Below are 25,833 nucleotides of genomic sequence, written 5' to 3'. Positions count from 1 at the left end.
TGGCTAAAGAACTAGATCGGAAAAATATAGTTTTTTTTTAAAAAAAAATGCCTTCAGGGACGTTGGGAGGTTCTTTTAGCCTTTATGAAAATGTTTTTGTTGCACTTTGTGTTCCTAAATGTCGAATAGCGCCGCCCATTGTTACATTATTTCTAGCACTTTGCGAGGATTGCGATACTATTCTGTAACTTTGGATCGAGATAGTGTGCAGCACTGAGCGAAGTGTGTGTATGTGGAGGGAAGGGGAATATAGTTAGGAATATGATCCAATTCCAGGTTGCAATCTTGTATTTTTTTTTACCACCGCCGTGTTGCAACTTGTGTTTTAACTTTACACAGTTTCTGTTACGGTTTGTTTTGGCTGCGATCATCAGTGTTAAGTGGAGTGAGTACAAGAGGAAGACGGATATGGGGCTGTGTGTGTGTGTGTGTGTGAATATTCTTTTATATGGCACCAAGACAGATCGACACCAGCGTCATCCCGTCATCGAGTGAAGAGTTCACTTCCTGAAATGTATGTTTTTCGAAAAAAAGTTTCCCCTTCCATTAAAAATGGGACGGACGGATGTTTAGCGTTTCAAACATAGTTTCACCTCTGTGATTCGTTTCAAATCTGTGATTTGGCTTCACAGGGCGTGGATTTGGAGAGAGAAGGGGGAATTTTTTTTCCGCAAATCACGTTCAGCCCTTTAAATAATAAAGCTCAGCTCCGTCTCTATCTCAATGTGCGTTTGTTTTCGTTTGGAGAGCCTATTGATTGGGAACTGCTCTCCTCACGTGTGCTGGCTAAAGGGCAAGGATAACAATAATAAACATCTCCTTAAGCAAATACTTCCATTTCCAAAGCGGACTCCACATGGCTCTGGCTTTTTGCGGGGAAATGTAGATTTTTTTAATTTTGAAAAAAAAAACATATTCCCCCGAGATGAATAGTTGCTGCGGCTGGAGGTGATTTTTAAAAAGGGCTTTCGGAGAGGGTTAGACAGCCCCAGCTTTTGCCTCACTCTCTCCCCCCCCCCCCCCCTGCAAGGCGTGTGTGGTTCAGCTGGCAGGAAGGACGCAGGTTCAAGTGCTGGAATCGCCTGAAACCATCCCTCCCTCTATCTATCAATCCAAGAGACCCTTATGGGAAGCACGGCCGTGGATTCCACTAAGAAAAAGAGCGGAATGAAGAGAAACAAGAGGCGCATGTTGCGCCTGAATATCCCGGTAGGTGCAGTTGTCGCCCCTCCCTCTCTTCCCCGCTTATCGTGCTCGTACAGCGCAGCCGAGGAGGGAGGTAGGCAGGGAGGGGGTTGTCATGAGAGGTGGTGTTTCTGTGCCAGGCTGGCCTGACTCATGAGCAGCGGCCGCAGATGTAAACATTGCAGCGAGGCGAGGTGGCTGAATATGGGGAAGTTGGTACAGTAACAGGAAATGCTGCTGCTGTCTGCCTTGCACACAAGAAATGGGGGGGGGGGGGGGGGGAAAGAGAGCTTGACCCATTCAGCCTGGAGTCAGGGTACGGAGGCCAGTGGATCACAAACTGCATCTTCACGACATCTCCTTCCGATTAATAAGAGGCGTTTATTCCATCCCGGGTCGGTCGGCGCTAGAGACACATTTAAATGCAGAGGAATGTTTACTCATTCCATTTTCGATTTTTTTTAAAAAGAGGAAATTATTGCGTGGAACAGAGTTCGAAGAGCGGCATCTAGGGTTGGTTAGGATTGGGGGGATGCTCCCTGAACTTTCTACTGCAGTGTGTGGTGGAGGAGATGGTACACTTAGTTTAACTTGCATGACAGTAATTAACTGCAGAATGAAGTGACATCAGTACAAAATTAGGTAGCTGTGATCGAGAGTTCAGTCGCAGACTCTTGATAGTTGAACCGGAGAAATAGGTTTTCTTTTGCCAAAATTCAGTCAAATGTAATATTAACTCCTTCATTTAAAAAAACCCCACATAGTTGGTGGGCGGAATTATCTTCAGAACACAGCCACTCTGGATTAAGTAGTAGCATAACCTGCTGAGTCATGTACAAACACCAAAAGCATGTGGGTGGGGAGCTAATTGACTCAAGTCTCGACTCCTGTACAAAATATTTTCAATCAAATACCATTTTAAAATGGGGAGAAAAGCAAGTCTCTCACATCCAGAGGCAACAGGGAGTTTAACATTTTTTAGCCTCGTTTCAGTTTATTTTCTGCCTTGCCATTGTCATATCCCTTGATAGCAATTGAGGGAAGAACGATGAGAGAGAATGTGCCAGGTACATAGAAGCTCACCACACACTGATCCAGGTATAAAGGCAAATTTTAGTACTCCACTATGGAGTACAGAGAATTATTCCTGACCTGCCTTCTCTATTTACTAGGAGGGAGTAGAACAGGAAAGACAAAGGTTCCCCTATTCGGTTTCTACGTGAACTAAGTAGGGTTGTGAAGTAACTGCTGGACATTAAACAGTGGAGCTGGAAACAAAAACTAGTCTCTCCTCAGCACCACCTAGAGTTTTCATATTTTATCAGTCTATGGCCATGACAGATTGGATATCCATGGGGATTCTGCATCCATGTGAGTTCTGTCAACCCAGTCATGCAGTAAATACGGTTCAAGAGCAGGGCACCATGGTCCATTTTAGAGGAATTTCAGCGACAATCCAAGTTAAGAGCTAACTTTGTTTTACATGGTCACTTTAGCTGAACTTATTCTGGCAGTAATCCACTGGGGGACTTCCCTTGAACAAACTGAGGACATTCAGTTGAATCTGACATGAAGGACTTGTGTGACCACCTTCCCCATACTTAGCAGTGAGAATGAATATTTGCTGGACTTGATTGGCAATCCAGTTTACAAGGGAGCTGAGCTCCAGGAGCACTTCCAGACCAAGACATAGGGCAACTTGTGATTGTTGCTTGATACCACCTGAGTGGTATGCTACTAGGGTGGAACTTGACCTTTTCTTGGCAAGGTGTAGCCCTGTGAAGCACTGAAAGAGTGCTGCGTGGTCTAAAGTTCTGTCTTTCAGAAGAGCCACTAAACTGAGGCCCTGTCTACCCTCAAGTGGACACAAAGGTCCCTACCGTGGCACTATTTTGAAGAAGAGCAGAGTGCTTCTCCTTGGTCTCATGGCCAATATTTATCACTTAATCAACATCATTGAAAAACAGATTGGCCCATAATTTCCTGTCAAAAGAATGTTGATGTTAATGGTGCTCGCCGTTATTTATGCATAAATACTACAGTAACTTCAGGTGAGGGCAGATATCCGAATGAATGGGGAAACCCAAAGGTTGTGGCCCAAGACGTGTCGCTCCGCTGTTTGCTCTGTGAAAATGGCATCTCACTGTCTGGCTCACCACTGTAATGCATTCAGTTACGGTGAGTTTACTATTTTTGTATAGTGAATACAAACTGAACTCTGCAAAAATTTGGTTTGTACCTGAAGTGTCATAAAGCGTGTTTGGAGCCATTTAAGGTCTCCCGGTATCTATTCTAGCTTAGATTAGCTGACAGAGATTCTATTAAAGATGTGCCAATTGTTAATGACTGTCAAAGCAACAGTAAGCGAGCCCCAGGAGGGCAAAGGGTACGCTTTCAAGGACAGCCTTAACGCCTCCTTGAAAAAGTGCAACATCCCCATCGACATCTGGGAATCCCTGGCCCAAGACTACCCGAAGTGGAGGGAAAGGAGCTGAACACCTGGAGTCTCATCGCCAAGGGCTAGCTGAAAACAAGCGTCGACAGTGAAAAGAGTGCACAGCAACCTGGGCACCCCACCCACCCGTTCCCCCTACCACCATCTGCCCCACCTGTGACAGAGACTGTAGGATGCGCATTGGACTCTTCAGTCACCTGGGAACTAATTTTTAGAGTAGAAGCAAGTCATCCTCGACCCCTGGGGACTGCCTAAGAGTAGAGACTGTCAAAGTACTCACTAGTACTGAAAATTAACCAGTACAAATGTAAGGTCTCATTTCTTCTGCTTTTAATTGTTGAATATTTAAAACATAGGAAATTTAAAATTAAATTTCTTTTTATTTTTCTGTCTCTCTCCTCCCTCAATGCAATATATCTTTTCCTCTCTTTATTTCTCTTTTTGTACCTGATTTGACATTGAACACTCAAATTGAAATCATAGAATGATTACAACACAGAAGGAGAACATTCAGCCCGTGCTGGCTGTCAGCAAGAGCGACTCCTCTAGTGCAACTTCACTGGTCTCTCTCTGTAGTCATGTGCATTTTTTCTCTTCCGTTGCTTATCCAGCTCCCTTGTGAAAACCACGATTGAATTTTCCTCCACCACATGCTCAGTGCATTCCAGATCTGAACCACTCACTGTGGGGGAGAAAAAGGTTTTTTTCTCATGCTGCCATTCAATATATATTAATGATTTAGATGAGGGAACTAAATGTAATATCTCCAAATTTGCAGATGAGACAAAACTGGGTGGGAGGGTAAGCTGTGAGGAGGATGCAGAGGTGCTTCAGTGTGATTTGGACAAGCTGAGTGAGTGGGCAAATGCATGGCAGATGCAGTATAAATGTGAGGTTATCCACTTTGGTAGCAAAAACAGATTATTATCTGAATGGATATAAATTGAGAGGGGAATGTACAACGAGACCTGGGTGTCGTCCTATACCAGCTGCTGCAGGTAAGCATGCAGGTGCAGCAGGTGTTAAAGAAGGCAAATGGTATATTGGCCTTCATAGTGAGAGGAGTCAAATACAGGAGCAGGGATGTCTTGCTGCAATTATACAGGGCCTTGGTGAGACCACACCTGGAATATTGTGTGCAGATTTGGTTTCCTTATCTGAGGAAGGATGTTCTTACTATAGAGGGAGTGCAGCGAAGGTTTAGCAGACTGATTCCTGGGATGGCGGGACTGACATATGAGGAGAGATTGAGGATTATATTCACTGGAGTTCAGAAGAATGAGGGGGCATCTCATAGAAACCTATAAAATTCAAACAGGACTAGACAAGATAGATGCAGGAAGGATGTTCCTGATGGTGGGGGAGTCCAGAACTGGGGTCACAGTCTGAGGCTATGGGGTAGACCATTTAGGACTGAGATGAGAAATTTCTTCACCCAGAGAGTGGTGAGTGTGTGGAATTCGCTACCACAGAAAGTAGTTGAGACCAAAACATTGTATGTTTTCAAGAAGGAGTTAGATCTTGGGGCGAAAGAGATCAATGGATATGGGGAGAAAGCGGGAGCAGGCTATTGAGTTGGATGATCAGCCATGTTCATAATGAATGTATGAGCAGGCTCGAAGGACCAAATGGCCTACTCCTGCTCCTATTTTCTATGTTTCTACGCTTCTTTTGCCAATCGGTGCCTCCTTGTTCTCAATTCTTTGGACATTGGAAACAGTTTTTCCCTATTTTTCCCTATGCACTCTGTTTGAAGCCCCCAAAATTTTGAACCTCTGTCAAATCTTCTCTCACCTTCTCCACTGAGCACAGCACCAGCCTCTCCAATCTGCCCATGGAACTGAGGTCAGTCATCCCTGGAACTGTTGTCATAAACCTTTTCTGCACCCTCTGTTCACATTCTTCCTAAAGCGTGGTGGCCAGATTGGATACAACACCCTATCAGTGTTGTCATGATACTCTGGAAACGAGGATGACTTCTGCCAGGCTTCATGATTTGTGTGTCCTCGGTGGACTCAGCAGGCCAACCCTGGAGCCAGCTCTTTGCACAGACAGGACAGGAGTTGCCCTGAGGAAGGCAGAGTTTTTAATCCAGGATTTTGCTCTTTCTCCTGCTTTCATCACTCCTCCACAGCAGTCAGGTTCCGACTGTGTTGCAGCTTGTTGGATGAGGTGTTGCCACATGGTACAGTTTGTGGCAATTCTCCCACGACTAATGACAAAATTTGCCCCCTTTTCAATTCAGGCCTTCAGAATGTCCTTAAATCATTTTCTCTGTCCTCCTTGAGGCTGGGTGCCATCCTTAAGAAAATAGGATCTGCTTCAGAAGGTAATTATTTGCCATGCAGATGCAGTGTCCAAACCAGCAGAGCTGATATAACATGACTGTGGTTGTAATGCCGGAGGAATTGGCTTTAGTGAGGATGCTGGAGTTTGATTGGCTGTTTTCCCACTTGACTTTGAGTGTTCCCCGGAGCCACCACTGGTGGAAATTCGCTATTGCACAGAAGTGCCTTTGATAGGTGACCTAAGTCTCTCTGCCAGATAGAAGGATGCTGACACAGCATTGCTAGACTCCCGTGTGCAGGGCACAACTTCAAGATTTGCAAATGACACAAAACTTGGAAGCATTGTGAACTGTCAGGAGGATGGTGACCGATTTCAAGAGCACCTCGAAAGCTGGTAGAATGGGCAAACGTGGCAGATAAAATATAAATGCAGAGAAGTGTGAAGTGATACTTTCTGGTCAGAGGAACAAGAAGCGGTAATATAAAATACAAGGCTGCGACTCTGAAACAGGATGCAGGAACAGAAATACTTGGTGGTATATGTGCACAAATCATTGAAGATGGCAGGGCAGGTTGAGAAAATGGTTAATAAAGACTGCAGGATTCTGGGCTTCATAAATACAGACATAGAGCACAAAAGCAAGGAAGTTAAGGTAAGCCCTTATAAAACACTGGTTCAGCCTTAACTGGAGTATTGATGGGTCAACATTTCAACCTTAATAGACTGAGAGCCTATTAGATTGCTATATAAATGCAGTTATCCTTTCTATACGTGGCCTGTAAGTACTTAAATGAAAAATAATATGCATGAGATGAGAAATATGTGTAAATCCAATAGCCTCAAATCGATAGTAGGGAAATATAAATGTAATGAAGACGAATTTCCTACAGGGATATTGAAGGAGAGTGGGAGAGAACTTTGGAAGAAATACAAGAACATGTTAAAATGCAGAAGAATATATAAGCGCATAACTAGACGCTGTATTCCACACCCCCCCACCCCCCCAATGGTAATACTGGGTTGGGGGAGATGGGGGAAAGTTAAGACTTAAAAGAAAAATACCAACGTTTTTCTCTCAACTAGCAAATAACCTGATTGTTTAATTTACTCTTTGCAAGTAGATTGACAGCTGCATTTGTTTGAGTAAGATGATCAGTAAATTGCATTTGAAGTGTAATCTAAGTGCTTTGTGGCACTCTGAAGATGGGAAGGAACTCTCATCAGCAATTTTCACACGTTAGAAGGACTAAAGATTAGTAATACTTCTAGGCCAGGTGTCATATTTCCTATGGCGGTGAAGGAAATAGAGGGATCTGCAGGGCACAGGCATTCATTGGGCTTTAGAGAGTTGCTCAAGATTAGAAGCTGGCAAATATGCTGTCTGTTTAGGGGAGGCTAGGTAGAGACCCAGGATAATGCTGTGGCAGATGGTGGAATTTGAATTCAATAAAAATCTAGGATTAAAAGGCTAATGATGACCGTGAAACCATTGTTGATTGTTGTAAAAACCCATCTGGTTCACTAATGCCCTTTAGGGATGGAAATCTGTCGTCCTTATCTGGTCTGGCCTCTGTGTGACTCCAGAACCACAGCAATGTGGTTGGCACTTAAAATGTCCTCTGAAATGGCCTAGCAAGCCACTGGTTGTATCAAACTGCTACAAAGCCTCAAAGAAGGAGTCTGGGCACCAGAAATGAAAACGGCAAACTCTGTCAATTCTGCAAAGTCCTCCTTACTAACATTTGAAGGCTAGTGTCAAAGGTGGGAGAGCTGCCTCATAGACTGGTCAGCAACAGCCTGACATAGTTATCTTTACAGAGTCATATCTTACAGGTAATGTCCCAGACACCACCATCAATGGCAAGTCAGACCCAGCAGAGGTAGCGGCACTGTGGTATAAAGTCAGGAGGGAGTTGTCCTGGGAGTCCTCAACATCGACTCCAGACTCATGACATCAGGTCAAACATGGGCAAGGAAACCTCCTTGATTCCCACGTACACAAAAAGCAGGAAAAATCCAACCCAGCCAATTACCTCTCCATCAGTAAAGTAATGGAAGGGGTCATCAACAGTGCTATCAAGTGGCATTGATACCCAGCTTGGGTTCCGTCAGGGCCACTCTGCTCCTGACTTCATTACAGCCTTGGTTCAACTATGGACAAAAGAGCTGAACTCCCAAGGTGAGGTGAGAGTGACTGCCCTTGACATCAAGGCCGTATTTGACCTCGGCCCAACCACCTTCAGCTGCTTCATCAATACCTTCCTTCCATCATAAGGTCAGAAGTGGGGATGTTGGGCTCTCTGATGATTGCACAATGTTCAGTGCCATTCGCGACTGCTCAGATACTGAAGCAGCCCATGTCTAAATGCAGCGAGACCTGGACAATATCCAGGCTTGGGCTGACAAGTGGCAATTAACATTTGCATCACACAAGTGCCAGGCAATGACCATCTCCAACAAGAGAGACTCTAACCATCAACCCCTTGACGTTCAATGGTATTACCATCACTGAATCCCCCACTATCAACATCCTGGGGGTTACCACTGACCAGAAACTGAACTGGACTAACCATGTAAATACTGTGGCTACAAGAGCAGGTCAGAGACTAGGAACCCTGTGACGTGCAGCTCACCGCCTGTCTCCCCAAAGCCTGTTCACCATCTACAGGGCACAAGTAAGGAGTGTGATGGAATACTCCCCACTTGCCTGGATGAGTGTAGCTCCCATAATACTCAAGCTTGACACCATGTAGGACAAAGCAGCCTGCTTGATTGGTACCCAGTCCACAAACATTCATTCCCTCTACCACTGACGCACAGTAGCAGCAGCATGTACCATCTACAAGATGCACTGCAGGAATTCACCAAGGCTCCTTCGACCGCACCTTCCAAACCCATGACCACTACCATCTAGAAGGACAAGGGCAGCAGATAGATGGGGACGGTCAAAATCCTGGAATTCCCTTCCTAACAGCACTGTTGGTGTACCTATGCCACATGGACTGCAGCGGTTCAAGAAGGCAGCTCATCAACCCCTTCTCCAGGGCACCTAGAGATTGGCAATAAATGCTGGTCCAGCCAGTGTCGCGCTCATCCCGTGAACGAATAAAAAAAAAGGACACACTGGACCTGGATAACTAGAGCGATGCAGGGCTGGAGGAGATTACAGATAGAGAGGGGTGAGACCGTGGGGGGGCAGGGGGCAGCGGGGAGGGGAGGTGGGGGGGGGGGGGGGGGGGGGGGTACATGGTTTGATAGCAAGGATTAGAATTTTAAAATTGAGGCATTGGTTCCCAGTTAAACAATGTAGATCAGTGAGCACTGACATGATGGGTGAACAGGACTTGCTGGAGATAGGACACAGGTTAAGAGTTAAGTCATATATTTAAAATACCTGTACTACAAACAGCAAGGAACCCAGAACCCACCAATGTGTTCCGCCTTTTAGAGAAAATGATTTCTTAACCTGACACTTGTTTGTACATTCATCAGGCGCACTTTGTAGTTCCTGTATGACTGTGCAGTTTCAATTTCTATACTCCGTCCAAACCTGTGTGAAAATCTCAGCCCCATCCCTTAAAATTGTACATTTCTAGAAATTGAGACGTTGGTGGTGAGCTGCCTTCTTCAAGCTAATCCTTGTAACCAAGTTTAGTCATTGATCCTAATTGCACTCATCCGTATTCTCTCCAAGAGCTTCCAAATCTGTTTTCAGGTGTGGGATGGAAAAAGGAAATGATATTCTAACTATGAACATCACAAAATCTCATGTAATGAAAGCTTAGTGCTTTATTAACTCAGCAGTGCATTTCCTTGTGATTGTACTTCACTATAGTTGCTTCACATTGCTCATGAGTAGCGACTGGTCCATAACCGTCTCCAAGTTCTTTTCTTGCTCGAGTCCCCATGCATGGAATAAGTAGGCTCAGTAACTCGACAGCTATGTGGACTGTAGACATTGCAATGCTCCCCCATATTACAGGATATCTGCAATTTGAGTCCGTCCAGTTATCTACATCAGACCATTAAATCTACTAATCTGTTTATTGCTAATCCTTGCAAGGATTATGTTTAGGATATTTTCAGGAGTCAATGGCATCCAATGGCAGACTGAATTCCTCTCCAGACAAACATTATGCCCTGTATTTCTGATCAACGATGGAAGCTACGCTAACCTCTATTTCCAAAAGAGAGATTTCTGTGTGATTTTAAAAAAATAATAAATTCTGGCCTCTTGTGCATCCCCAGTTTAAATCCCTCCACCATTGGCAGCTATGCTTTCAGCTGCCTGGGCTCTAAGCCCACCTTGCCTTTCTTGCTCCTTTAAAATCTCCCTCATTGATCAGGGCACCAGTCCTAAAATCGTCATCCATGACTAATTGTCAAATTTTGTTTGGTAATGACCCTATGAAGCACTGTGAGATGTTTTACTGCATCTAAAGGTGCTGAAAAAAAAACACAAGTCATTGTTAATCCCATGGGTATTGGAGAAAATAAAATGGTGAGAGTAAATAGAGAAGCTGAGTCCTTTAGTGCCTCTGGGCCATTCTCAGATATCATGTCACTGAGCTGAGTTAGGAGTGTGTTACCTGATGAAGAATCTCTTACACAGAGTGGGGGAGGAGAATGGGTTAAGTATATTGCATCCAGATTAATATTTTGGTTGAGAGCCTGTGATTAAAGACTATGACTATTCCATGAGAATTTCTGATGCTTTCATTAGTTCTGTCAGGGGGACTGGTCGTTCCCAGATTAACTTTTATTTGGGACAAGAAATTGTCATGTAATTTCATTGACTATACAAATCACAGCTTCTTAGTCGCAGAGAGTGATTTTAGGCAGTCTTTATAATTATTAACTTGGGTCTTTGCGCTTTAGGAAGCTAGTCTAATATTTAAGTTGCAAATGGTCAGCTGGATAGCTCAATGCATTTTATAGGGAAGAAGCGTAAGGAATAATTTAACCAATTTTCTGCCTTTTCCATGACTGCTTTCTGGACATCTGAATCAGGTTTCAATTGATAGCACATCCAAGGTGATTTAGAATCATAGGATGATTACAGTACAGTAGGAGGCCATTTGGCCATCATGTCTGTCCCAGCTCACTGCAAGAGCAACTGAGCTCATCGCGCTCACCTGGCCTTTCCCCATAGCACTGTGATTAAACTGCACCCCCCACACACAAATCTTCAAGCATTTATATAATTCTTTTTTGAAAGTCCCAGTTGTATCTGCCTCCACCAGACTCTCAGATTGTGACCACTTGCTACATTTAAAAAAAAATTCTTCAAATTACTGTTGGCACGTCAGATTGAATAGATATTGTTTAGATTAAATTGCAGCATGAAATAATGCCTTTAGAGGTTTAATAGAAAAATAGGAAAGCACTTAACACGTTAGACAGCATCTGTAGAGCGATCAAGAGGGGTACCATTTCAGGGGGTTGTTGATGTAGTATAAGGGTGTCTGGCATAGCAAGGGTTAATGTGGGATTGATTAACAGTAACACCCACAGTGTGATGTAAAGAGACACATGATCTAAGACTAGAGCCAGTTGTGGACTAGACAGGGACCTGTGTAGAAGCAAGCATGGAGTTAGCTTATAGCTTAGGCTATCTCCTGTAAAAATGTGCATAGTTTTGTGTTATCATTAAACACCTAATGTTCAACCATACAAAACCCAGAACCTCTTTGTGAGACCTATTGAACAGAAATACAACAATCAACACGAAACATTAACTTTTATCTCTCCACAGACACTCTGTCATCTGCTGAGTGGTTACAGCATTTTCTGTTTTCATTTCGGATTTCTAGCATCTGCAGAGCTTTGCTTTTGATCCTAAAAGCTGATATCAGATCCCATAGAGGGAGACCACCCGCTCCTAATTTCATATAACTTTTCGTAATTTCCAAAGTTTGTATAAGATGCGAATGTAAGGGAGACTACCTATCAGTTAAAGCCTTCACTCATTGCAATGCATGTGCCTCACACTATAATCTTATTCTTTCACTTCCCAGGCTCTGCAGTCAAAACAATTTTTAGGGGGGAGAGCAGGGAGTGGCAGAGCAAGTGAATTTGTGGATTTAAGTTCAACAGCTAGTTTGTTTAAATTCAGGCAAAAGCAAACTGGAGTAATGCCTGGGGAAATGTTCTGCAGGCTGCTGCCTCTGTTGGAATTCTCCCTTGGGAAGGGAGAGCAGAGAGTGAATATTCTTTAGGTGGATGTATTTAAGTCTGCAGCATGTTACTAAGGAAATGAGTCATCCAGCCTGTTCTCCTTTAACATTTCTAGCCATGCAGGGCGCTGAGAATGCCATTGCAATCCAAGGTTCTTAAAGTGGATATTATTGCATCCCAGCATCTAGTATTGCATTTGAAAGGGGTTTCAAATTTTAAATGGCTTGCAAGCCATATGCAATTAATATACAATTACTGAGTTAGTGAGCTAATTCACTGGGAGGCAGCTGGCCACACTCGACTTGCACCAGAACTGGATGGCAGGTCCCTCCACAAGTGCTACCTGGTCTACTGAGTGGTTCTGACTTTTTTTTACCGCTGAGTGTTTCCAGTGCTTTCTGATTTTATTTCACGCAGGTATAAAACCTTTATTCCTCAGTTGCACCACATTGATTGCCTCCATTGAAACTGCTTTCCTGTGCTTTTTGTTATCTCAAGAATATTACTTCAGTGCCACATCAGTTCACATCTTCCCCCTCATGACCCCCCCCTGTCGGTATTCCGTAGGGACAGTTCCCTCCGGGACACCCTGGTCGACTCCTCTATCACCCTCTACACCTTGACGCCCTCCCATGCACCTTCCTACGCAGTCGCAGAAGGTGCAATACCTGCCTCTTTACTTCCCTCCTCCCCACTGTCCAAGGGCCCAAATGCTCCTTTCAAGTGAAGCAGCGCTTCACTTGCACTTCCCTCAATTTGGTCCACAGCATCCCAATGCGGTTTCCTCTACGTTGGAGAGACCAAACGCAGACTGGGTGACCACTTTGCGGAAGACCTTCAGTCTGTCCGCAAGCATGACCCAGACCTCCCTGTCGCTTGCCATTTCAACATTCCACCCTGCTCTCATGCCCACATGTCCGTCCTTGGCTTGCTGCAATGTTCTAGTGAAGCTCAACGCAAACTGGAGGAACAGCACCTCATCTTTCGATTAGGCACTTTACAGCCTTCTGGACTTAACTTTGAGTTCAACAACTTCAGATCATGGACTCTCTCCTTCCTTACCCCTTTTTGATCCCCTTTTTTCAAATATTTATTTTTATATATACATTTTTTCCCACCTATTTCTATTATTTTTAAAATTTATTTCCATTCATTGTTTTATCCCTGCCTTTTAAGCCTATTTTGATCTTTTTTCCCACACCGTCCCCTCCCCCACCCCATCCCCACTAGGGCCATCTGTCACTTGCTCATCCTGTTTTTTACTCTTAATGTCACCATTAGCACCTCCTTTAGCCAGTATCACCACCATCAACACCCCTTCGACCTTTTGTTTATGACATCTTTTGCACTCTCTCCTTTGCCTCCACCGATCACTGGCCTCCTATCCAGCTTCACCTGTCCCACCCCCCTTTTAAACAGTATATATTTCACCTCATTTCTACTTCTCTTTAGTTCTGAAGAAGTCACACAGACGCGAAACGTTAACTCAATCTTTCTCTCCACAGATGCTGTCAGACCTGCTGAGTTTTTCCAACAATTTTTGCTCGTTTCAGATTTCCAGAATCCGCAGTATTTTGCTTTTATCTCACTTCAATCCCATTGCTTCCATTTGCTCGATCTCCATAAACTCAACTAGCCCAAAATGCAACCATCAAATCCTGTTTCCCCTCATTCCAGTCAGTGATCCAGGCTGGCTGCTTATCCCCACTATACTAAATTTAAATTCCTCCTCGTCCTTGCCCTATCCCAATTTCCTTTAGCCTCATATTCCACCTAGACTTCTGTGATCTGATTCTGTCCCTTTGTCAACTCTTGCTGATCCCTCTCCTCTTCCAGAGCACCCTGCAACCACCTTGACCTGGTCCTTCTTTTCAATAACTTTCTCAATTCATTTCTTTCCACTGAGTTCATTTTAATGCCTCAAACTTCATGTCACCCCTAGAGAGAAAATTTCAGGTGGTGGTTTTGGGGGTGGGGGGAGAGAATGGTGGTGGTGTACAAGAACTATTGAGCTTTGACAGGGATGGGGGGTGGGGAGTGCTTGTTGGGGGGATGAGAGACTTCGTCTGTTGAGCAGGGGACGGGGGAAGCTACAATTGCTGAGCGGGGCGGGATGGGAGGGCAGGAGCTGAACATTGGAGAATTACAATCCAAAAAGAAACACCTACCTTTTCACAGGCTGTTTCTGTAGCAGCGATCGGGCCTCAAAGAGCAGTCCATTGGGCCTCGCCTACCAACTGAAAATGGAACGAGGACTTAAAGGGGCCTTGCAGCTGCCAGAAATTAGTCTGAACTCGATGGCACCATTGTGGCCTTGGTGGTCATGACCCACAATTTGAGAAGTCCTGGTCTAGGCCATAAGCTCTGAAATTACTTTGCTAAAATTTGACACCTCTTTACCTTGCTTTCCTCCTTTTAAGAGGCTCCTTCAAAAACCCACCTCTTTGACCAGCCTTTTGGTCCCCTGTCCCTGTAACTCTGGTGTCAGCTTCTGTTTGACAATTACTCCTGTGAAGCACCTTTGGATGTTTTATGACCTTAAAGGTGCTATCGAAAAATAAGTTGTTGCTGATGATGACTTCTGGCTGCTCTGCCCCCTGGAGCTTCCCCTGTGCAACTATGGAAGAAGCAGGATTTGCCCCTTCCTTCATCACTGACTGGGAAATTATTGTCTCTTTGCTTGTTCTATTACCCTGTAGTTTTAGCAACTTCTTAGTTCCATCTCGCAGTTTCATTTTTGCCTTGGGCCTTTTAAACTATTCCAACCAGCTCAATGAAAACTCCAGATACAGTATCTCATTTTTCCCTTCCCAGCTTTTGATCTGAATGTTTAACAGTTGAAGAGTTTTACATGCTTTCCCTCATTTTCTTCCCTCATAATTTTTTGATTTCTTAATGTTCTTTCCCAGCTTGAACTGAGATGAGTGTTGCTTTTCAAAGAATAGTAATCCCCTTATTTCCCAGGATCTATCTTAAACATGAAATTGTATTTCCTCTTTACAAATAAAGGGGGCAATTTGAGCACAACTCTCTTGCAATGACCATCTCCAACAGGAGAGAACCCAATCATCGCCCCTTGATGTTCAATGGCAGTAACATCACTGAATCCCCCACTATCAGCACCTTGGGGGGTTACCATTGGCCAGAAACTGAACTAGACTAGCCATATAAATGCTGTAGCTACAAGAGCAGGTCAGAGGATAGGAATCGTGTGACAAGTCACTCACTTCCTGACTCCTCAAAGTCTGTCCACCATCTACAAGGCACAAGTCAGGAATGTGTTGGAATACTCCCTACTTGCCTGGATGAATGCAGCTCCTACAACACAGAAGAAGCTGGACACCGTCCAGGACAAAGCAGTCCGCTTGATTGGCATCACATCCACAAACGTTCACTCCCTCCACCACCGACGCACTGTAGCAGCAGTGTGTACCATCTGTAAGATGCATTGCAAGAATTCACCAAGGCTCCTTCGACAGCACCTTCCAAACCTATGACCACTACCACCTAGAATGACAAGGGCAGCAGATAGATGGGAACACCATAACCTGGAAATTCCCCTCCAAGTCACTCACCATCCTGACTTGGAAATATATTGCCGTTCCTTCACTGTCGCTGGGTCAAAATCCTGGAACTGCCTTCCTAACAGCACTGTGGATGTACCTACACCACATGGACTGCAGCGGTTCAAGAAGGCAGCTCACCACCACCTTCTCAAGGGCAACTAGGGATGGGCAAAAAATGCTGGCCTAGCCAGCGAAGCCCACATCCCATGAATGAATTAAAAAAAAAACTGACTGGATTGGCGGCAATGCCTGATCCAGTTTAACTCACCATTGGGTTTCCTGCCCAGCGAGTTTGGTTAAAATTATTCCCACTGATGTACATGGTAGAATTATGGAACTTCGTTTTATTTTTCAGATCCAACATACAGCCAGTAATGGGAGAGAGAACTTATTTTTGTTTCAAAGAAGGCAGAAATTAGGGATGCATTAACACACTGAATTTGTGCATTTGTTTGTATTGAGGAGACTGGCATCAATGGACTTGAGTTTGACACCAAATTATTTAACGTCCTGGAAAGTCAACTAAATGTCGATAATTTTTCCTGTGTTTTGTAATGGCCGAACACCTACGTTGAAAATAAATTCCTCTAAAGGTATCTGCAGTGAAGAGAGGGAGAGATTAAAGGCAATTGCAATATCTTGGGCCTCTGCAATCAATTCTGGCAGCAGCTGAAAGCTTACTTTAGTCAACAAGTTTTAGGGAAATCCCAGAGAAATAAGAGTTTGTTTCAGGTTGTGCAGCTGCTCAAGTTTCATTCTTTCATGATTGTTAATCACCTGCTTCAGCTTCACTGTTGTTAACTCTGCAAGTTGGGGTTAATGTATTCTATTTGTATCCCCACTGCTTCCCTCTGAACTGGAGTATTCTTTTTAATTCATTCTCAGGAGATGTTGCTATTACTGGCAAGGCTGGCACTTATTGCCCATCCCTGGTGCTCAGAGAAGGTGTTGGTGAGCCTCCTTCTATTTATGTGGCTTGTTGGGCCATTTCAGAAGGCAATTAATAGTCAACCATGTTGCTGTGGGAGCTGCATATAGGCCAGACCGGTTAGGGACAGCAGATCCCTAAAGGGCAAAAGGGTCATTTTCATCGCTTTGAAGGAGGCTATTCAGCCCGTTTGAGTTCATGCTGACTCTCCATGGAACAATCCAGTCAGTCCCAAACCCTGTTTGATCCCTGTAGCCCTGCAGGTTTATTTCCTTCAAGTGCCCATCCAATTTCCTTTTGAAATCATTGATTGTTTTGCTTCCACCACTCTCGTGGGCAGCGAATTCCAGGCCATTACCACTCATTACTTAAAAAAGCTCTTTCTTACATTCCCCTTGCATCTCTTCTCCAAAACCTTAAATCTGTGTCCATTAGTCCTTGTGCCATCAGCTGATGGGAACAGTTTCTCCTTGTCACCTTATCCAAACCTCTATCAAATGTCCCCTCAATCTCCAAGGAGAATAATCCCACCTTCTATACTTAGTTTTCCAGAAGGCATTTGATAAAGTGCCACATCAAAGGTTATTGCAGAAAATAAAAGCTCATGGTGTAGGGGGTAACATATTGGCATGAATAGAAGATTGGCTGGCTAACCAAAAGCAGAGAGTTGGCATAAATGGGCCTTTTTCTGGTTAGTAGGATGTGACGAGTGGTGTGCCACAGGGATCAGTGCCAGGGCCTCAAATTTTTATAATTCGTATTAATGACTTAGATGAAGTGACCGAAGGAATGGTGGCTAAATTTGCTGATGACACAAAGATAGGTAGGAAAGTAAATTGTGAAGAGGGTGTAAGGATGCTACAAAGTGAGTGAATGGTTAAGTGAGTGGGCAAATATCTGGCAGATGGAGTATAATGTGGGGAAATGTAAAATCATTCATTTTGTCAGGAAGAATAAAAAAGAAGCTTATTATCTAAATGGTGAGAGATTACAGAGCTCTGAGATTCAGCGGGATCTGGGTGTCCTAGTGCATGAATCACAAAAGGTTAGTATGCAGGTACAGCAAGTAATTAGGGAAGGTAGTAGAATGTTATCATTTATTGTGAGGGGGATTGATTACAAAAGTAGGGAGATTATGCTTCAGTTGTACAGGGTGAGACCACATCTGGAATATTGTATTCAGTATTGGTCTCCTTATTTAAAGAAAGATGTAAATGCGTTAGAAGCAGTTCAGAGAAGGCTCACTAGACTAATACCAGGAATGGATGGATGGCATTCATCCAGGCATACTGGATGCAACTCAAGTCCACTGTCCTAGACACCTGCACACATACCATCAGGTTTGCACCATGACGGAGCCAGGACTGGTTTGATGCCAGTGACACTGCGATCCGCAATCTCCTCAAGTGGAAGCGAGCAGCCTTCACCGCCTGGCGAAGTCACCCACAAACCTGGTGAATGAAGGCACTGTACCACCAACTGAAGGCTGAGCAATGCTTTCAAGACATGAAGAGCAACTGGTGGATGGAGAAGGCGCGCGAGATTTGGGCCTATGCCGACCAGCACAACATGCGCAACTTCTTCCAGGCTACCAAGCCAATCTGTGGAGCCCAGACAAATCCCTCTCCAATCACAGGATGGCTCCGGCTCCTCAAGGATGATGGTGCCATCCACCAGCGTTGAAAGGAGCACTTAGAACTGCTTCTAGGTTTGGGACTCCACTGTATCGGAGGAGACCCTCCAAACCGTCTCTCAACACCCTGTGCAGGATTCCCTTGGCGATCCACCAACTATCGATGAGCTTAGCGGGCCATCCAACAGATGAAAATCAACAAGGCTTGTGGGCGAGGCGGTATATCCACAACGATCCACCATGCTGGCAACTATCAGTTCACGTCACGGCTCCACCAGTTTATCCTCCACCTCTGGGACGAAGAGGACATCCCCCAGGATCTCAAGAATGCGAGCATCATTACTGTCCACAAGAAGGGGGACAAATCTGATAGTGAAAACTGCAGGGCGATTTCCCTCCTGGCCGCATCATCCTGAACCACTTTCGTCCGGTCGCTGAGGAGATCCTCCCAGAAACCCAATGTGGCTTCCGACCATCCCAGGTACTGTGGATGTGGTCTTTGTGGATAGACAGATCCAGGAAAAGTGTCGGGAGCAAAATCAAGAATTGTTCATTGGCCTGACCGAGGCATTTGATGCTTTAAATCGTGAAGCTTCATGGATCGTCCTCCAACTCTTTGGAGCTTGTCATCGTCCTGAGACACCTAGATGACAACATGACCGCCACCAACCTGAGTGGAGGATCTGAAACTGACACCTTTCACATCCAGACTGGGGTCAAACAAGGTTGCGTGATCGCCCCCACCTTAATCACCATTAACCTGACCGTCATCGCCCACCTCATCCGAGATAACCTGCCACCTGGTGTCAACATTCAGTACCGTCTGGAAGCTCTTCAACCTTAGTTGCTTCCGGGCAAAAACAAAACTCACAACCATGGACATCCACAACCTTCGGTTTGCGGATGACTGCTGCATGATGGCTCACTCTGTACAGGACATGCCAAGGATGCTTGACCTCTTCAACACCTCATATATATATATAAGAGGCTTGGCCTGTCCTTAAACATCACCAAGATGCAGGCCCTTCACCAACCTCCCCCGGGACAGCTGAGCATTCCCCCGATGCCATCCATATAGATGGGGTGGCTCTGGAGTATGTGCAGCACTTCCCTTATCTCAGCAGCCACCTCTCTCAAGGGGCTACCATCAATGCAGAAGTCCAACACCAAGTCAACTGTGCCACTGCTGCCTTTATCAAGCTTGCCAATGTGTCTTTATCAACAAGGACCTTTGCAAGTCAACAAGGGTTCTGGTCTATAAGGGCGTTGTGCTGACCATCTTCCTTTACTGCAGCGAAACATGGACTGTCTGCCGATGTCATGTTAAGATCCTTGAGAGCTTCCATCAGCAGTGCTTGTGTGGAATCCTGGGGATCAAATGGGAGGACCACAGGACTAATGTGAGCATCCTCCATGAAGCTGTGTCTACCAACATTGAAGCCCTGCTCCTGTGGAACCAACTCAGATGGATGGGCTATTGCATCTGGATGCCCAAAAGCCGCCTCCCTTGGCAGCTTCTCTTCTCACAGCTCTCCATTAGCCAATGCTCAAAGGGCGGCCAAAGGAAAAGGCTGGAGGATATGCTCGAGGTCGTTCTAAAGCATGGAGGCATTCACGCCACTGACTGGGAGGCAAATGCAGCCGATTGCTCTGCATGGCACTACTTGATCTATCAAGGTGCAAACGACTTCAAAACTCAGTGACTCAACAGTGAGGCGGAACGGCAGCAGCAGAGGGAGGAGAAGAAGCCAACGTGGGGCTGCAATTTCCAATCCCCTGTGCCACAAAAGTGACCCCACTGCGGAAGAACATGTGGATCCAGAATTGGGCTCCTCAGCCATCTGAAGTCTCACCAAGCCTGCTGGACATCATCCTTGATTCCGAGGGACCATCAAAGATGATCAGGAACGGGCGGTTGTCTTATGAGGAAAAGCTAGACGGGTTAGGCTTGTATCCATTGGAATTTAGAAGAGCAAGAGGTGACTTATCTGAAACCTTTAAGATCCTGAAGAATCTTGACAGTGTGGATGTGGAGAGGATGCTTCCTCTTGTGGGAGAATCTAGAACTTGGTCACTGGTTAAAAATAAGGAGTTGCTTATTTAAGACAGAGATGAGATTTTTTTTCTCTGAGGGTTGTGAATCTTTGGAACTCTCTTCCTCAAAAGGCAGTGGTAGAGTCTTTGAATAATTTTTAAGGCAGAGCGTGATAGATTCTTGATTAACAAGGGTGTGAAAGGTTATTGGGGGTAGGCAGGAATGTGGGGTTGAGGTGACATTCAGATCAGCCATGATCTTATTGAATGGCAAAGCAGGCTCGAGGGGCCGATTGACCTACTCCTGTTCCCACTTCGTATGTTCTCCAACCTAATCTTGGAAATAAAATTCCCCAGTCCTGGAACCATTTCTGGTAAATCGCTACTTCTGCTAAATCTCTTACATCCTTCCCAAAGTGCGTTTCATTTTTAATTTATTCTTTCATGGGATGTGGGCATCACTCAGCAACGGTGGCATTTAATGTCCATCCCTAATTGCCCTTGAACTGAGTGGCTTACTAGGCCATTTTTTGAGGGCAGTTAAGAGTCATATTGTTGTGCTGGAGTCACAAGGAGGCCTAACTAGGTAAGAGTGGCCGATTTTCCTTCCCTATGGAGCTACCAGATGGTTTTTATGAAAATTAAAATAATTACTGAGATTACCTTTCAATTTCAGATTTTATTAATCAAATCTAAATTCCACCAGCTGTCGTGGTGGGATTTGAATCTATGCCCCCAGAGGATTAGCCTGGGCCTCTGGATTACGAGCCCAGTGACATTACCACTATGCCACTATCTCATGACCAGAACTACTCGCAGTTCTTCATTTAGGGCCTAAACAGAGCTTTATGAAGGTTCAGCATAACTTCTGTGCTTTTGTAGTCAGTGCCTCTACCTATGAAGCCCAAGGTCTCATTTACTTTGCTAACCATTTTCCTAATATGTCCTGCCATCTTCAAAGTTCAATGCAGTTACACCCCCAGACTCTCTGTTCCTGCACACCCTTTAGAATTGTGCTATTAAGTATATAATACCACCCCTTATCCGTTCTGTCAAAAATGCATCACCTTGCACTTGCATATTAAATTCCATCTTCCACTTGCCTGCCCATTCTGTGGGCCTATCTATGTCATGCTGCAGACGAAAGATTCCTATCATTCTCGATATCTGCCACTACTCCAAATTTGGTATTATTGGCAAATTTTGAAATTCTATTCTGTATTCTAAGATCCTAGTCACTTATTTATAGCAAAGAAAAGGCAGCACTGACTTTCGGGAATACCACTGTCTATCATCCTCCAGTCTGAAAAATAACCATTTACTACTGCTCACGGTTTTCTGACCAATTTTTCACCCAGTTAGACATTGGCCCTCCAATTCCATGAGCTTCAGTTTTGTTAACCAGCCTTTTATATGGTACTTTGTCGAACACCTACTTAAAATCCATGTAGACAACATCCACCTCAGTCCCTTCATCAACCCTCTGCTATTCATCAAAAAATTAAATTAGATTAGTCAGGCACAATCTGCCTTTTATAAATCAGTGCTGGCTCACCTTTATTAACTTGCACATCTCTAAGTGCATGTTGATTTTAAAAAATTCCCCCCACCTCCGATTATTGTTTTTAAAATCTTAACCCACTATTGATGTTTGACTAACTGGCCTGTAGTTGCTAGGAATATCCTTGCATACCTTGCTTCAAGAAAGTATCACATTTGCCACTCTCCAATCCTCTGGCACCTTCCCCTTATAGAACCATAGAAAAGTTATGGCACAGAAGGAGGCCATTCAGCCTATCTTGTCCATGCCAGTCCCAGGACACCAAGATGCCCTTTCTAATCCCACCTTCCTGCACCCGACCCATAGCCCTGCAGCTTACAGAACTTAAGGTGCAGATCCAGGTACTTTTTAAAAGAGCTTAGGGTTTCTGCCTCTACCACCAACTTGGGCAGTGAATTCCAGATACCCACCACTCTCTGCGTAAAAAAAAGTTCTTCCTCATGTCCCCCCTACACCTTCTGCCATTTATCTTGAATCTATGTCCCCTGGTTGTAGAATTCTCCACCAAGGGAAACAATTTTATCCTGTCCACTCTATCTATTCCCCTCATAATTTTGTACACCTCAATCAAGTCACCTTTCAGCCTTCTTTGTTCTAAGGAAAATAACCCCAACCTATCCAATCTCACCTCGTAGCTACACTTTTCTAACCCTGGCAACATTCTTGTAAACTTCCTCTGCACTCTCTCCAGAGCTATTATGTCCTTCCTGTAATGTGGTGACCAGAACTGCACACAATACTCCAGTTGTGGCCTCACCAGTGTTTTGTACAATTCCAACATTATATCCTTACTTTTATATTCTATACCTCTGCCAATGAAGGAGAACATTCCATATGCCTTCTTTACAACGTTGTCTACTTGAACTGCTGCCTTCATGGACCTGTGTACTTGTACACCAAGATCTCTTACTTCGTCTACCCCTCTTAGTATATTCCCATTTATTGTGTAATCCCTGTAACTGTTTGACCTCCCTAAATGTATGAGCTCACACTTCTCTATGTTAAAATCCATCTGCCACTTTACCGCCCACTCCACCAACCCATCTGTATCATTTTGGAGATTATGGCTGTCCTCCACACTATCCACTACTTGGCCAATCTTTGTGTCATCTGCAAATTTCCCAATCGTGCCCCCCACGTTCACGTCCAAATCGTTAATATATAACAGCAATCTAGGGAAGATTGGAAGATTTATAGCAAGCCCTTCTGCTATCTCCACTCCTACTTCCTTCAGCAATTTGGAATGCAAGCTATTTGGATTGGCTGACCTATCTACCCTAAGGAACGTTTCCCGTATCCTCCTGCATCTCAAGTTTAACCATATCTGTTAATTCCATTACCCCCACTTCTACCTATATTATGTCAAATTCCTCCTCCTAAGTAAACACTGAAGCAAAGTACTCATTAGGTTTTCGAGCCTTATCCTGTGCCTCTGAGCACGTATCATCTTCTTTGTCCCTTATAAGGCCCATACCATCTCCTTTTTTCTTTATTCTCTCATGGGATGTGGGTGTTGCCCATCCCGAAATGCCCTTGAACTGAGTGGCTTGCTTATTTCAGAGGGCAGTTAAGAGTCAACCATATTGCTGTGGATCTGGAGTCACATGTAGTCACCAGATTTTGTTCAGCAGACGTGTTTTACATGGTTACTGAGACTAGCTTTTAATTAATTAAATTTAAATTCCACCAGCTGTCCGTGATGGGATTTGAACTCTCCACCCCAGTGCATTAGCGTGGGCCTCTGGATTACTGGTCCAGTGACATTACCCCTATACCACCACTATCTGCTTTTACATGCCAGTAAAAGATTTTTGTGTTCCCTGTTATGTTGACCGGCATCCTGTTCTCCTATTCTCTCTGTGCCAGGTTTTTTTTTAACCACAATCCCGTAGTTTCATGGGGTTTTTTTTCCAGATTAAAAAAAAACTGAATTTAAGTTCTCAAACTGCAGTTTCTAGATTATTAGCCCAGGGCGCTGGCTTACTACCTAAGTAATATAACCAATAATGCTGCTATAGCTCCACTATCTGCCTTCCTGAACTGTCACTCCAAGAAATCCGCCTTGAGCTTGGAAGGGGCTGATTTTTATGTGTGTGTCACTTTCAAAAAAAAAAATCCAGATCCATGTACTTTAAATGGAATTTCAAGCTCAAGTTCTCAATGGTCGATATCACATTTACCATATCTTCAAAGTTGACAGCCCTGCATTTTTAATGCTTTATGCTGTTGTGGATAGTTAGTGTGTACTGTAATGGGTCCTGAATTCAAAAGTAGATTCAAAGTACAGATAGAGGATAGTTCAGTGATGCACTGGTAAGCCAAGGACAAACTGCTTTGTGTACTGATTTAAGTGGGCCATAGTTTAATCTTAAATTTTTCCTTCCCCATCAGAATTAACTATAGTCGTAAATGTTAGAAGTGTAAATCATAATACTATTGTTCAATGAATGAATTCTAAGTGTAGTGTTTTCCAACTTTCTTGTGGCTCAATATAAGGACTACTTCACACACCCCCTGGCATATCCCTGTATCCCTGGCCCCAAATCTCCAATCACCTAGTCATTTATCTGTGCCTTGCCAATCTCCTCTTGTAGCTTTATGTTTTTCCTTGAGTTTTTTGAATGCTATTACAGTTACTCTTTCAGGCAGTACCATTCATTCATATGCAAGAATGGACATTGATATTTGTCTAATCATGGAATCAGTCTAATTGCACAGAAAGAGGCCATTCGACTTATCATACTTGTGCTGGCACTTTGAGCTGGAGCTTTCCATTCGTCCTGTGCTCCTGGAGAACTTGGAGGAGACTTGGAGGAAAATGACAGTTTCCAGACTGGGAGGAAGTTTTCCCCTTAAGTGGATTCCCAGTTAGTCACAGGGTGCAGTTAATCATAGCCATTGTATGGACTAAAGGTTCACATAATTTTCCCAGTGAAAATTATTCCGGTACTCAGCTTGACGAGTAGCCTGACTCAACAGGGCTGGCAATAATATGAGACTTGATAGTGCGGTGGGTTAGAATACAGAATGGGTGTGGGGAGAAATTGCTGAAGATTAAAATAACTTGATGTATTCGAGTCACTGTTTCGTCCCTGAACTTCCGTAATCTTGATGAGGAATGTGAATGTAATTTAGGGTGGCTGGGGGTGATTTTAGCTTTCCAATATAACCTTGACCTGTGAAGGACAGTCAAAACTGACATGTTAAATTAATCTGTTTAAACTTTTTTTATAAACCTTTGGCCAAGCACTTTCTCAAGGTCTTGAAAATGGGAATTTTGACTTGGGGGAGGGAAATATAGTATTACTGGACGGAGTTACTGGCAGCTTTGGAATCTTCGTGAGAGAACATCATTAAGTGGATGGAAAAAAGCATTAGTCAACTTCTATTTCCCACACCTTAATTTGGGTTAATGGCTTAAGTGTAATATTTTGGGACAGAGGTGGAAAGTTGCATGTAACATTTGTCATGTCACAGATTGCCCCGCGTCAACAGTCTTATTCTTCACCCAGTACCGAGTAAAGTTACTACTGTAGTTGAAATACTAAAACCTTAAGACTGATCAAGTACACACCTTTTGAAAAAGGTAATTCATGGTAGAGGATTTCTGAATGTGGGCATGGTCTTTTGGTTCATAAAGGATTATTTGCTGGATTTAGGTGGATACATAATTTAATGCTTTTATAGTAATTCTGACAGGTCATTCTGACTGAATGGTTCAAGCTTTCCTGTGCATCTGTTTACTTTTGATGGAATTGCCAGCAGCAGAATAAGCTGTTTGTGCTAATTTGTCCTTTGGGAGTTAAACTAAACAATACTTTAAAGAGCATACGGAGAGAGAATGAGAAGCACAGACTCAAAAGAAAAGTGCATGGGAACATCAGGAAGTCGAGAAACAGCAAAGGCTGTGCGTCCTTTTGCTTAGATCTATCATAAAAATTAGATCTATCATACACATTGTAAGTCAGGTTAACTATTTGCTCTAGAGATAACTATTTGTTTAAC

At 44.0% G+C, this 25,833-nt stretch overlaps 1 protein-coding gene across 2 annotated transcripts in view; it reads left to right on the top strand.

Moving 5' to 3' along the window:
- Nucleotides 1-1,006: 1,006 nt before the first annotated feature.
- Nucleotides 1,007-25,833, top strand: part of LOC121275859 (5'-AMP-activated protein kinase subunit gamma-2-like) — a 408,268-nt gene continuing 383,441 nt past the window's right edge. The window contains exon 1 of one of the 2 annotated variants that reach the window (XM_041183599.1): nt 1,007-1,209. In XM_041183599.1, coding sequence (XP_041039533.1) covers nt 1,126-1,209 — 84 coding nt within the window. In that variant the 5' untranslated portion in view covers nt 1,007-1,125. The remainder of the gene's footprint in view (nt 1,210-25,833) is intronic. The other variant, XM_041183598.1, reaches the window with a different exon arrangement.

This window comes from Carcharodon carcharias, chromosome 3, assembly GCF_017639515.1.
Source record: "Carcharodon carcharias isolate sCarCar2 chromosome 3, sCarCar2.pri, whole genome shotgun sequence".
Lineage (NCBI taxonomy): Eukaryota > Metazoa > Chordata > Chondrichthyes > Lamniformes > Lamnidae > Carcharodon > Carcharodon carcharias.
The sequence above is the reverse complement of the archived record's forward strand: the minus strand, read 5'-3'. Positions and strand labels throughout refer to the sequence as shown.